Source organism: Cervus canadensis, chromosome X (assembly GCF_019320065.1).
Source record: "Cervus canadensis isolate Bull #8, Minnesota chromosome X, ASM1932006v1, whole genome shotgun sequence".
NCBI classification, from domain to species: Eukaryota; Metazoa; Chordata; class Mammalia; order Artiodactyla; family Cervidae; genus Cervus; species Cervus canadensis.
The window spans coordinates 136,314,150-136,328,423 of NC_057419.1; the positions used below are offsets into that span (position 1 = coordinate 136,314,150).

The 14,274-nt window shown below is 38.7% G+C and overlaps 1 protein-coding gene across 13 annotated transcripts in view; it reads right to left on the bottom strand.

Annotated features, from left to right (window-relative positions):
• Positions 1-14,274, bottom strand: part of TMEM164 (transmembrane protein 164) — a 171,964-nt gene that overhangs the window by 97,670 nt on the left and 60,020 nt on the right. For 11 of the 13 annotated variants that reach the window (XM_043460115.1, XM_043460101.1, XM_043460107.1 and 8 more), the window contains one exon: positions 7,417-7,466. Coding sequence is in view for 7 of the 13 variants with exons in the window: in XM_043460101.1 (XP_043316036.1) it covers positions 7,417-7,466 (50 nt within the window). In the remaining 6 variants the exon portion in view is untranslated. Of the gene's footprint in view, positions 1-7,410; positions 7,467-10,045; positions 11,043-14,274 lie in introns of those variants that run through there. The other 2 variants (XM_043460110.1, XM_043460104.1) reach the window with 2 other exon arrangements.

The window sequence follows — 14,274 nt, forward strand, 5'->3', positions numbered from 1 at the left end:
AAAACCCACTGAAATGTTGTGAAGTAATTTAGCCTCCAACTAATAAAAAAAATATAAAATTTAAATTAAAAAAAAAAAAAAGATAGGAAAAAAAAGAAGAATGGGTAAATCTCTTTCAAGCACTAAACAGCATGGAAGAAATTAAACCATTTTGGTCTGAATGGTGGTGCAGGAAACCAATCAATGTGACCAAATAAATGTACGAATACTACACTCAAAAGCATTGTCAACAAGTTTGAAGGCAGTCTGGTCGGAAAACATTTACTGCAAGAGGTGATAAAGGATTAATACTCTTATATATGGACAACCTCATTCCATATCCACAAGAGGAAGAAATAATTTTCATATAAAAAAAAAAAAAATAACCAAAAAAGTGACATTTCCCTAATTAAAATATGTAATATGTAATAAGCATAGTAGGTATCTGTTTGGAATTTTCTATAATGAAATTTGAAGCAGAAAAAAATGAGGAAAGGGGCAAAAAGAAAGAAAAAGAAAAGCTACCAGAGGAGCTGGGGAGTACCTGCTCTCTTTCCTTTTTTTGGGTGGCAAAAGAGAATCTTATTTATTAAGAACTCGAAAGGCAGGCTGACTCATATTATGCAACAGGGTATTTTCCCTAAAGGTAACTGCAAAAGGTACCTTTTTTGAAGTCAGTAGCAGGAGAGAAAGCACAGAATGGCCTCTAAGGATATAATACTCAAACTTGAGTGGGAGAAAGAATTCTGTGGCTTGGATGTTGAAGATGATAGACAGCTCTTCAGATAAGAATCACTCAAAACAGCCAAATGAATAAAAAGAAAATGGCTCAGACTCAGAGACATAGACCAACACTGCCCGTACAGACTCAATACAACATGCATCCACAGCATGGAAGAGCTGGGAACGGATTGGGGGATAAGGGGCCAAATGCTGCCAGGCTGGCATTCTAGGACATGGAAGTCAACCATGCCCAAGGCTGCTGCAGTGGAGGCTCCACGTTCGAGGCACATGTTTTTCCCTTGGGCAGCCAATTACAGCAGCTGACTAAGCAGGTCACATGTCAACTGTGGGGCACATAAAGGGGACACTTTGGGTCCCACTCTGGGACCCAGCCAGAACACCGGGGAACCATCATTCCCTCTTGTCAAGTGCAGTGTGAGAACCCTGTGGAGAGTTCTGCTCCTTCCCCACCCTAAAGAGAATTGCCAGCCCTTGCCCAGCACAGTTCTTGCAGCCTGCTGGGCACACCATACCCCTTTCCTGCAGTGACTGGGCATGCCTCCATGAAGAGCATGCCAGCCCCTGCTTCGCTAGGAAGCAAACAAACTCATGTGTGGCTGCCACAGCAATGGGCTGCTAGAAAAAACAAGAGGTGGGTAGGTAGCACTAGTCAATGCACCCACAGCAGGGCCTGTCTGTGTACACTGAAATTTATGAAATTTTAAATCAGATGTTATCATGGTTGCTAACCCTTTCTTTCAACAGTACCAGAAGAACAGAAAATACTCCCTTAAGCAACATAAGGCAGCTATTAGGAGCACTGGTTCTACAGTCAGAGAGATACTGGATCGAATCCCACCTACATCACTTACAAGCCACTTAAATCACATAAACTTTCAGAGCCTGTTGTCTTGATCTAACTGACGATACTGTTTGTACCTCCCACATAGGTGTGCTGGGAGGACTAAATGAGATATCCATGTTAAATGTTCCCCACCTTGACTAGACACAATAAACCCGATTAAAAGCATTAGCAGGAAGAGGAAGAAAGGGAATCCTGACTCTGCCACTATGTAATCTTCAGTTCAGTCACTCAGTTGTGTCCTACTCTTTGTGACCCCATGAACCGCAGTACTCCAGGCTTCCCTGTCCATCACCAACTCCCAGAGCTTACTCAAACTCATGTCCATTGAGTTGGTAATGCCATCCAACCATCTCATCCTCTGTCTTCCCCTTCTCCTGCCTTCAATCTTTCCCAGAATCAGGGTCTTTTCAAATAAGTCAGTTCTTCGCATCAGGTGGCCAAAGTATTGGAGTTTCAGCTTCAGCATTCACCTTCCAATGAATATTCAGGTTTGATTTCCTTTAGGATTGGCTGGTTGGATCTCCTTGCAGTTCAAGGGACTCTCAGGAGTATTCTCCAACACCAGTTTAAAAGCATGTAATCTTAGCCAAGTTATTTAAAATCTCTTGGCCCCAACTGCTTTATTTGTCATGTGGATAAAATGTACTCCCTATCTGACATTAGTTGAAGGATTAGATAAGATCCTTTAAGACAAAGTCCTTTGAGAACAGTAAACAGAGCTGTACTATCTACTTTCTAAAACAACGATTTTCAACTTCACACTGCACAGAGGATTTTCACAGTGGAATAATAAGTACCCATGAAAAATTATGTGTATGGTTAAAAACTTGGATGAACCTCCAAGGAATTATGCCAAGTTTAAAAAAAGCTAATCCCAAAGGTGACATACCGTACGACTATATTTATATCAACATTTTTGAAATGACAAATTTAAAGACATGGAGAACAGATGAGTTGCCAGGGGTCAGAGAAAACATGCAAGTGGGAGGGAATGAACTTGGCTTTAAAAGGACAACAGGAGGGATCCTCATGGTGATGAAACTATTCTTTGTCTTGACTGTATGGTTGTGATATCATAGCACACTTTTGCAATAGGTTACAACTGGAGGAAACTAATTAAAGGGTATATGGGATCTCTCTATTTTTCTTATAACTTCTACATCATAATGATATTTGTTATATTTTATTTTACATAGTTTCTCAAAATATAAAATTTAATTTAAAAATGATGTGAACAAAAAAAATGATGTGAACAATGTAAGTACATGATAAAATAGGGGAAAACCTGTGATATCATCAAGTGAAAAAAAGCAGAATAAAAAACTATGATTAAAGAAGACAAAAAGTAAAGAAATAAGCATAAATCTTGAGAGATTAGGCAAAAAACAGGAAAAGAAAATAAATATAAAAAGTTGAAAATTAAGTAAATATATATGAAAAGTGAAAGTGAAACTCGCTCACTCGTGTCCAACTCTTTGTGACCCCATAGACTATACAGTCCATGGAATCCTACAGGCCAGAATACTGGAGTGGGTAGCCTTTCCCTTCTCCAGGCATCTTCCCAACCCAGGAATCAAACCCAGGTCTCCCACATTGCAGGCAAATTCTTTATCAGCTGAGCCACAAGGGAAGCGCCCCCTTCAAAAAAAAAAAAATATATATATATATACAAAATAAGGTAAAAGGGATAAATATATCCAAAACCAGGTTCTATAAAGCCACCAAAAATAGATAAAAGTGCTTACTAAACTAATATATAAAATATGAGACAGAATATAAAGTCAGACAAGACTAAGCCCAAGAAAGAAAAATATGACTACAATGAGGAGAAAGGCTTCTTTAATTATAGAACTATATGCTCAACTAAATTCATGGCAATATTTTTGAAAACTTAGAATAGATAACTCCTAGAAAAATACAAATGATCAAAATTTACCCAAAATGATTTGAATATATGATTTACCACATAAAACACTGGGAAGGTGATTAAGGGTCTACCCATTGAAAAAGGCACTGAGACTTCATATTTGGGTTTTACAGTTGAGTTTTATCTGATCTCAAAAAACAAACAAACAAACAAACAAATACCACAAAATTTCTAAGGGTAGTTAAAGTATTCCAGGCCAGAGAAAAGAAGGGAAATTCTGCAGTTCATTTTACGTAACCTACATAATTTTAATCCTTAAACCTGAAGAAAAGAATCCAATAAAAAAATGACTCCAATCTCACTTATGAATACTGAGGCCAGGCTCTAAATAAAAGATTGACAAATAGAATCCAACAGTGTATCAAAATAGTAATATATTATTACATTATTTCAGTAACATAAGAGTTGTTCAAAACCAGATATCTAATGACATAATTCACTATATAAAAAACTTAAATTAAAAAAAAAAGATCAGAAATCATTGAAAAAGCATTTGATAAAATACAAAAACATTCCTTTTTAAAATATCACAAAGTAAAAAAAATAATCAAATAAAATATCACAAAGTAAATGTGGAAACTACTTAAAAATATCAACAGCAAATATGGAAAAACACAGAAAACATTTCTATTTAAAATTGGTTATAGACAAAGTGGCCCACCAGCATCATTTTTATTTAATGCTGTCTTTGAGTTTCTAGCGAAAAATAGAAGAAAATTAAATAATTAGAATAACCATTGGAAAGAAAAGATAAACTACTCATTCCAGTATTCTTGCCTGTAAAATTCTATGTATATAAAAAAAAAATCCTATGGACAGGGGAGCCTGGTGGGCTACAGTCCATGGAGTCACAGACATGACTGAGCACAAACAAACATACAAGGGCCCACGCTAAATCCAGGGTGATCTCATCTCAAAATCCACAATTACATGTGCAAAGATAGTTCTTCCAAATAAGGTCACCTTTGCAGGTTCTGGGGTTACAACTTGGGCATACCTTTGGGGGCCACTATTAAACCTGCTACAATCTGGTAAGAAAAAAAAAAGATAAAAATAAAATAAAAGTTACTGGAGCTAACAAGACAATTTGGTAAAATAGCTAGATATGAAAAGTATTTTTAAAATTAATGAACTTCTATTCTAGCAAGAGGCATTTAGGAATGGAAAGGAGGACAATATTGCATTCCTAATGAACAAAAAAGCTCTTAATTCTTTAGAATAAATGTATCAAGAAAGGTATAAAATAAGATCTGAACAGGAGGAAAGAAATAACCATTTCTTAGACAAAAAGAGCTATGTATTTAAAAAATGATTCTTACAAAATTGAAATATAAATTTAATGCAGTTCTAATTAGAATCACAATAGGATGTGGTTGGAGGACTGATTAAATGATATTAAAATATGTATAAAGAAAAAATGCCAAGATAAATATTTTTAAGCTAATTTAACCTAATCAATATGACTAAGGTAAATAAGACACACAGATAAAACAAAACAAGAGAATTCATAAATGGATCCTTGTATATAAAAAGTTTAATGACAAAGATAGTAGTTCAATTTACAAGGGAAAGTAGGAATTACTTAACATATTATGCTACTACCACTGGTTATCCATCTTTGAGAAAACAGTCTCAACAAAGACTGGGAACCCAGAAACTATAAAAAAATTATCATATTTGGATATGAAAAAAAGTATGTAGAAAAAATTATGTGGCAAAATATACCATCAGTAAAATCAACACATATAGATTTGGGAAATATGTCTATAATAAAGATGGTAGCCTGAGGGCCAATATCCAAAATATACAAAGAGGCCTTACAAGTTAAAAAAAATATAAACAACCCGGAGGAAATGGGTAGATAATATGAGCAGACAATTCAAACAGCAAATCCAACTGGACAAAAAATGAGAGAATACTGAAATGCATTATTAGCCAAGGAAATACATCCATTAAGCTGTCAAAATTATAAAAGAATCATAAAACCTTATGCTGATTAGGATGTGAAAAAAAGAATAATCTCATATATTACATACAAAGAGAAAAAGTGAATTATAACAGCCTGTTTTTATAACTTGATATGGTAACAAATATTTATTTGCAAATAAACATTTGTGTGTGTGTGTGTGTGTACATGTGTATAAATTGAAAGCACTAGTATATAAGGGCATAAGCACAATGATGTTTAAATTCAGCATGGACTGTAGTGGCCAAAATCTGGAAAGAATATATATGTTCATTAATAGGGAGATGGCTATATAAATTGTGCATCCACAAAATATTTTCTAGCCTTTTGAAAGACAAAGAGCTGTACCAAGAGGCTTTGATAGATTTTCATGGGATGTTGTTGAGTGAAAATAAGTAGGATGTATATATAGGATTCTATTTTTGTAAAACAATAAACAAAAACAACAAAACATTCCAAAACCCATTTGTGTGTGTGTGTGTGTGTGTGTGTGTGTGTGTGTGTGTGTGCCTACAAGCATGAAGAAAAATATAGAAGGATACATACTGGTTTGGTAATATACAGGGACAATGTGGAAAGATAGGGCAAAGGCCATACCAAACAAGGAAAATGAGGGGCAGGAGAGGACTACTAAAAAAAAAATAAATCCAGCAATTTTATTTATGTATTTTATATGTACAAACACATATAAATTGAATTAAGTTTAGAAAAGATACAGTAAAAAACAAAACAAAAAACAAAATATGGTCTCTGCTTGTTTAAAAAAAAAGAGGGCAATAACCAAAATAATTTCTTAGTAGGATTAGTGATGGTGTTTATTTTCTTTTTGTGTGTTTTTGCATTTTCTATAATGAGAATTACAACTCCCATAATAATGAAATAAAAAGCAATAAATGTTACTTTTAAAACACTGCACTGAAAGACTGAGCCCATTTTGGGAAATCAAGGGAGGGAAACAGGGTTAAATACCCCTTCTCCTTAGGCGCTGTCTAAGTAAGAGACTTATGAAATCGGGACCCACTACCCCTCATTCAGCAGAAAGTTATTCACCTAAGGTAAGAGACTAAGTGGCTATTCCAAGGAGCTATTTGAAGCAACAAATGGGGTATATTTTCCCCTACCTCACACTTTAATGACTTAGTAAATCAGAAAGTCATTTACACCACTCTCAATTATCCAAAGATCTGCTGGGCTCTCTACTTTTTGCCCCCTCCCTCTGGTTTGGGGCTATTTCCCTGCTCAGAGACAGCTCCAAAACGGGGGTCGGAGAAGGGGGAAAGAGATGAAATTAATTGGGTCGATTTAGCTTCTCATTAGCAACTCTAATAAAAGGTTTGGTAAGCAAAATGGTCACAACTCCTGGTTCACATGAGGCTTCTGGGACTCTTGAGAATTTCATTTAAGTAAACTTGCCTTCAGACAAACACAATTTGCCTGCAATACACTTTAATAGATTTGGATGCTTGTTATTTTAAAGAAAGTCAGGACTTGTAATAAGGTGATATTTTTCTCTCCTCATTTTAATTTGCACTTTAACAACAACAAGAGCAACAAAAGATAAAAACACAAGAACACAGGCCTTCAAAGTATCCTCAGTGGAACAAGAGAATCACAGTACAAAGATGTGTGAGTAGAGGGGGTCTGCCTGGCCCCCAACAGGCTCTCAAAAGAAACTTTAGGAGGGTGGCAACCTTCCAAGGGAGCATGTCATAGCCATAAACCACCACCACAAGGAATCGCTAAAAGGGATCTGCCAGAGCTTACCAAAAGCACAAAGGCCAAATCTCCATATATAACATCTCCCTGTTTCATTGGACCCTTGAAGACATTTGTCTCTTGGGAAGCCCAGACACACAGCATCGCAAGTTCAATGTGCTCACAATGTGTTCACCATCCTTTTTTACCAAGCAGACAAAGCAGTTCAGCAACAGCAACAGAAACACAATTTGCCCTTACTTGAAGATGACGATGGCTCCTGGACATGGAGGGCAGGCCAGGAGAAAGATCTGCAATGGAAAAAAAATCAAGTATGGTTATCACGAGAAATGCTGGACACAGTGAGACAGTGTTACTTTAATAATACTAATTCTAATGCTACTAATAATAAAATAACCAAACTCTTACACAGAAAAAATATATATAATATAAAAAAACTTTAAAAGACAAGCAAGTGGTTTTCTAAACATGTTTGTGTTTGTACATGCATCTACGTGTGCCTGTCCTGGCTGTGTGTGCGATGGGGGAAGGTGGGGGGAAGGGGAAAGAGATGGATGGAGAGTGGAAGAAGTAACTGTTTGGAGGGTAGGAGATGGGGAGAGCTTTTCCTTAAGTCATTTCAGCCTCACTTCCTTTTAACCTCTAGAACACTCAATTTTTCAATACTTCAACTTCAGTATTATACAAGTAGCCAGGATAAGAAGTTTTTAACCCAGGACAAGTAAAAATGGATTATGAGCATAGGATAAGCACACAAATACCTTCTGATTTGCCTCCCATGGGGGAAGGTGGGTTAATCAATAATTAACTTTGCCAGATTTAGCAAATAAAAACACAGGATGCCAAGTTAAATTTGAATTTCAGATAAATAATGAATAATGTTTTAGTATCAGTATATCCTGGATAGTCCATGGAACATACATGTGCTAAAACATTATTCATTATCAAAATTCAAAGTTAACTGGACAGCTTGTATTTTTTATCTGGCAATCCTATTGATTTTGCCACCCCCAGGCTCTTAATTTCCCTTTGATTTTGAAGGGGAGCCGAATTTGCTACCCCAAAGTCTGTTTCTTTGGTACAAGGATTATTTTAGGCTGACTATTTTTAAGAAACAACAGACATAGGAAAAGCTCTGAAAACTGTGTAGAAGTTACCTTTCTGTACAATATATTTACATTTATATGGAAAATCTCCATTTGTTCAGGTGTCTCCCTCTAGGAAAAGGATAACTCTAAATCTTTATACTCTCTCAATAAGGGAGAAGGAAAGGACCTAAACCTGTGTAACAACCTTACCCTTGTTTACTGCACTCTTCCTGGTCACCTCCAGGAACTGGCCTTCTCCTCCACCCCTACCCCTCAACCAACACCCAACATGTTTATCTTTAGCTGGAGATGGTATTTAAGGTGGTAGCTTGGGCCATTTCAGGGAGTTGGTTTTCCTGGGTCTCCCCCATGTATACAGGAGGTATACATATTACTAAACTTCCATTGATTTTCTCCTGTTAATCTTTTATTGTGGAGGAGGGGGTGTGTCTCAGCCAGGATCCTAGAAGAGTAGAGGGAAAATTATTTTTCCTCCCCCACATTTGATTGGTTTGTTTCAAAGCCTGACTAGGTGGTTCCTCTTCTATTCTCCCTGCTCAAACCAAACAAAAAGAACCTGATCCTTCTAAGAGACCATCAGTTCCATGCTCCTTGGTTTGAACTAGGGTTATTACAGCCTTCAGAAACCCACAGCAGTGGCAGTTTGACTGAACCAAAGTCAAACCTTGTTTGCTCAAGGGGGGACAAAGAAAGCCCTGCAGAGCAGTTGTACATGAGGAATGCTGATTCCATAAGTCAGGGTTCCAGGAATCTGTGCATTTTAACAAAAGCCCTAGGAGATTCAACTATTCTAAGCAGCCAGGTGTGCTCAAGGTTTGATCAAAGACATTCAGGACGAAAGACTGACCAAAGAATGAAACTCATGTTTCTGGAGTTACTTCACCTACGGTGACTTAATGGTGCAGATTTACAAAATCATTGCTATGTGCTCCTCTCCTGTGGTGAAAATTTATGAATAGACATTATCGGCTGGCTTGGCTTTGTCCCAGGTATCTTCTTTATATTCTGTTCTTCAGTTCTCTCAGAATCTACATTTAAAAGGAAAGGGTACTCTAAGGAAAATCACTCTAAGTAGAGATACCTGAATCCCTGCAGCGACTAAGAGAAAGAATGGGGAAGAAAGGGTCCTGAAAGGAACACAGCCGGGAGTCCATCACACACAATACCTCATCAGAGAACCCACCAAGAAAAAATCCGTTGAGAATGTTACTTTCCCCTGTGGATCAATTTGATTAAAAGTGCAAAGCCAATGACAATTACAGGTCCACAATCCTTTATCTGCAATCGCCAAATCCAAAAAGCTCAAAGAAATAGAACGTCGGGTTTGGTTTAAAAAAAAAAAAACTAATTTGGTAGCAGACATGACTTGAACTGAGCTGAGGCTCTTTATAGACTGTCTTTATTCCATTTATGGTGAGTATTCACACTTATTCCACAAGAAGAATGTACTTTGATTACGGGGTGCTGTCCCAGATCCCACTGGCAGTGTCTGTAAAACACTCCACACGCTCAGTATTGCCTTTCTAAAATCCAAAAAACTCAAGACTTCCGAAATACATCTGACCTTCATGGTTTGGGATAAGGACTGTCAACTTGGAATTTCAATCAACCAAACATGAACTTAACCCCACTTCCCCACCCTACCCGTCAGAACAGTACAGGAGATAAAGAAACCAAGCTGGTTATTCTTTACCACTGACCCGGAAGCAAAGTTATTCACCTTAGGCAAGGGACCAAGTTGGAGGCTGTACATAGTTACCCAGCATCAGGCCATCAAAGGCTACACTCAGAAGCTACAGTATATAGAAAGTAGACAGGGGCCCCCAAGCACCTTGGAAAGTATACTTCTGGAGTCACCTAAAAGTCATGTTAGCAATCTTCCTGAGCTTCTGCAATACCCTAGATACTTGCAACACACTAAAACAGAGAAGTAAAAATGCAACACGCCCCCCCCGCCCCCCCCCCGCGATCTGACTTTTCTATACACACAGCCAAGAGGAGATAAGCAGATTCTTGGGGAATCCCTGTAACTGCCCCATTTGGCTGGGTCTGATCCCAGATGTCCCAATGTACGGAAGCCCAGAAACCTCCTGAAGAAAGCAAGCCTCCAGTCCCAACTTAATCATGGATCTGATTTCTTTCGAGGCAGCCCATCTAGTCTTGACTCTTAAGTGAGTTTTCCAACAGTTACTTGCCTGTGGTCATGTTATTTCCAACCAACATACTGGCTTTCCTCATCTTGCCTATCTATCCCCAACACCAGGATAGAGGGTATCTTTTCCAAGCAACTTTTAAAATCAGATACATGGAGAACATCAAAAAAGCAGGTCTGAAAAAGGACCCCGACCCCATCCTATTTCTTTTCCGGTAAACTCATGGTCTCCTCTGGCAACTTCCTAGATTTATGACACTAAGATTCTCTGCTTTGTCATGCTGGAGCCACATCCATAATCACCATCAACCAAAGGATCAGAGTGAAGATAAGATGTTAATTCAGAGGCCCAAAGGCCCCCAGCCTTGGCCCAAATATCCCTGCTCTCTTCTTTGGTTGGCTGCCAATGGCCTCCAAATTTTGTTGGCATGTGTTTTAGCCTAGCAGATGGAAAGCTAAACTATCCCTTCAGCTGCAAATATAGGGGGAAGAGAGGACACTTGGAAGTGCAAACAAGGAGGGCAGGAAGATGAGAAGGCATCTGAGTACATCCCAGCACCGACGTGGCACTTTGTCTTCTTGCCGCCATCTGCTCCAATAGGCATCTGAAGAAAAGAGCAAGGAGCATAACAGAGAAATGCTACTATGCTCTTCCATTGATCCACTGTCTGGGAGGCAAGCAGGGCTTTATTATGAAATCCCATTTTACAGACGGAGAAATCCAGCGGAAGGTTCTGACAAGGTTTCTGGCAAGAACCCAGGTCCCGTAATAAACTCTCAACACTTTTCACCTCACACCTGACATGGTCCTAGCCTCATGGGGGCTTCTCTTCTTTAGACTCTCGCCCTGTCCCTCAACTCCCACAGCACACATGGAGTCACCCCAGGGTCCTCACATCTGTACCACAACACAGCTCCTCCAATCTCCTCCTTACAAGCCGAGACATCTCAAAATACAGACCTGCCTGGGCAGCAAATTAAATTTACACAGATGGGTTTCAGGGTTTCAGAGTCCAACATTCCATAAAGATAGGCTCACATTACATCCAACCAGCTTCATTTTCTGATCTACTGGGTGCTGGCAATTCTTGAATCCTTACAGAACTGAAGTCTTTTGGGGCTGGTTTTCCCTGGAAAAACCTGCAGGTTCCATTCAAAAACCGCACTCTCTCAGCTTCTTCAGGAGAGAGTGACTGTTATCTTGCCCAGAAACTCAAAAATTCAGTTTTTTCCTAAGCACATAATCTAGGTGCCAGCAGCTATACCAGTTGATCCTCTACCTCTGAGACACTCTGGTTCCAGGTTCCCACCTTCTCCACCCAAGCTCTCAGCATCATTTGTCCCACTTCCTCATTCTTGTTTCTGTTCATGTTTCATGGTCATATTAGCCCCAAGTTCACTGGCATCAATACCCTGTTCCCTGTCGAATTCTGCTCAACCCCAACATCAGATTCATTAACCCTTCATGGTCATAACACTGAAAGAAGATAATTTTTGTTCATAGGAAGAAGTGTTAGTACTATGAGAAATGTAGGCGGGAAGGATGGCCAGTCACCAAGACCATCCTAACTGAGGGGCTAGCCAGGTTAAGCAGTGAAAGGATGGGGAAACTAAATCAAAGGGAAAGAGAGGGAGAGAGGGACAGGAGAGTGGCCATTTGGCTTGCAACACAATCTTCCGAGGCCCAGCTCCAGTTCTCTTGGCTCCACCGCCTAGGAGGGTACCCATCTACTTGGGGGTTCTTAAAGGAATGCCTATAAACAGAACCCACCATAGCAAAGATCCATTCCTTGGGCTACCCAAAGTCTGTCTTGGGTTTTATTCACTAATGTTAATACTCTTGGGGCCTCATCTTCTCTCTCCTTGGACTGATGAAATGATTTTCACTGGTTTCTTGCCTAAAATGCATCTCTGATCTTTCCTTTAGAATCCTTTAATGGCTGGCCAGTAACTACTGGAAAAGCTCAAGCTCCTTAGCAAGGCAGGCAAGGCTTTCTCTACTCACCCTGCTGATCTCTTCAGCCTGCTGGCTTCGGGCACTGTCCCAAACTTTATCTTGAGCATATTCCATGTCATAAACAGGCTTCTATAATCTCATTTTCTAATAGCTTCATTTTATTCAACTATATGGATATGCAACAATTTACTCAACCCATCTCTTCCTGTCACACATGTAAGTTATATCTAAATTTTCAGGTCCTTCACTACTTAGTCTACATTTTGTAGTAGTAGTCTACATTTAGTTGGCAACCCACTCCAGTATTCTTGCCTGGAAAATCCCATGGACAGAGGAGCCTGGTGGGCTACAGCCCATGAGGTCACAAAAGAGTCACACATGACTTAGTGACTAAACAACATTTAGTAGCAGTCTACATTTAGTATTTGGTGTCTCATTAGAATGAGAATTTCTAGGTCTTCAAAGGGAATATGGATTTTAAGGCTTTTTAACCTATAATTCTAAACTGCCTTCCAGAAAATGTCTTTGAATTTGTACTCCTGCCAGCAACATATGAGAAATGTGTTTCTGCTACAGCCCGACCAAGAGGTCATTATCAGTTTTAAAAGGCAAAACACTAAAAGGGTGCAGAATTTGCCACCGTCAAATATGTCTCTTTGTCATAAAGACTATTTATGTTTAAAAAAAAAAAAAAAAAGCAGCAGATACAGGAGAAGCCCTGAAAATCAAGTAGAAGAGATTCTTTCCGTAAGAGACATTTGCATTTATAAAGAAAATCTTCATTTGTAAGGGTGTCTCCACTCCGTACAAGGAAGACAAGAATGACTGAATTTCTAGAAACTCTTATGAATAGAAAAGGCAGCAACTTAAATCTGCATACAATCTTACCCTTGTCTACTGTGCCTCTCCTGGTCACCTCCAGGAACAGGTTCCCTCCACCCTTTTGTCTTTAGCTGGAGAGGGTATTTAAGGTGGTGGTTTGGGCCCTCTTCAGAGAGTTACTCAGTTTTCCTGGGTCTCTCCCACGCTCACAGGAGGTACGCAAGTTATTAAAAGTCTGTTTGTTTTCCTCTTGTTATTCTGTCTTTTATTACAGGGGGATCTCAAGCCACGAATTTAGAAGGGTAGAGTGAAAATTAACTTTACTCCCCTACAACACACAAACACACACTTCACTGCTTTAATGTGCATGCCTCAGATTACCAGAAATATTAAACTACTTTTTAACATGATTTTGGCCAGCTGTATTTCTTCTTTTGTGGCCTTGACTATTTTTCAACTGGTATGTTCTTTTTCTTATTGGGTTATAAGAAGCTATTTATGTTTTAATGCCATTTAATACAGACTACTTGACATTTATTGCAAATATTTTTCCCATGTTGCCATTGTTGTAGCTCTGGTTATGGCAGTTTTGTATGGAAGTTTTTGTATCTTTATGTAATTAGATATACTTTTTTATTTCCTTCATGGTTTCTGTCTCTGATGTCATACTCTGAAAGTTATTTACAATCCTGGGATTAAAAAAAGAGTCACCAATTGTTTTCATAATATTTTAAAATTTTAAATCTCCAAATCAAAAATTGCATTATTGTTAATCCTACTCACTCTTCCAGAATGGCCTTCTCATCTTTCCTCTTTTGGCTATCTCTTATTTACCCTTCAAATAACAAAAGAAAGCATCATTTCCCCTGTGTGCATGCTTAGTCACTCAGTCAGGTCCAACTCTTTGTGACCTCATGAACTAAAGCCCGCCAGGCTCCTCTGTCCATGGACTTTTCCAGGCAAGAATACTGGAGTGGGTAGCCATTTCTTCCTCCAGGGGATCTTCTTGACCCAGGGATCAAACCCATGTCTCCTATGTCTCCTGCACTGGCAGGTGG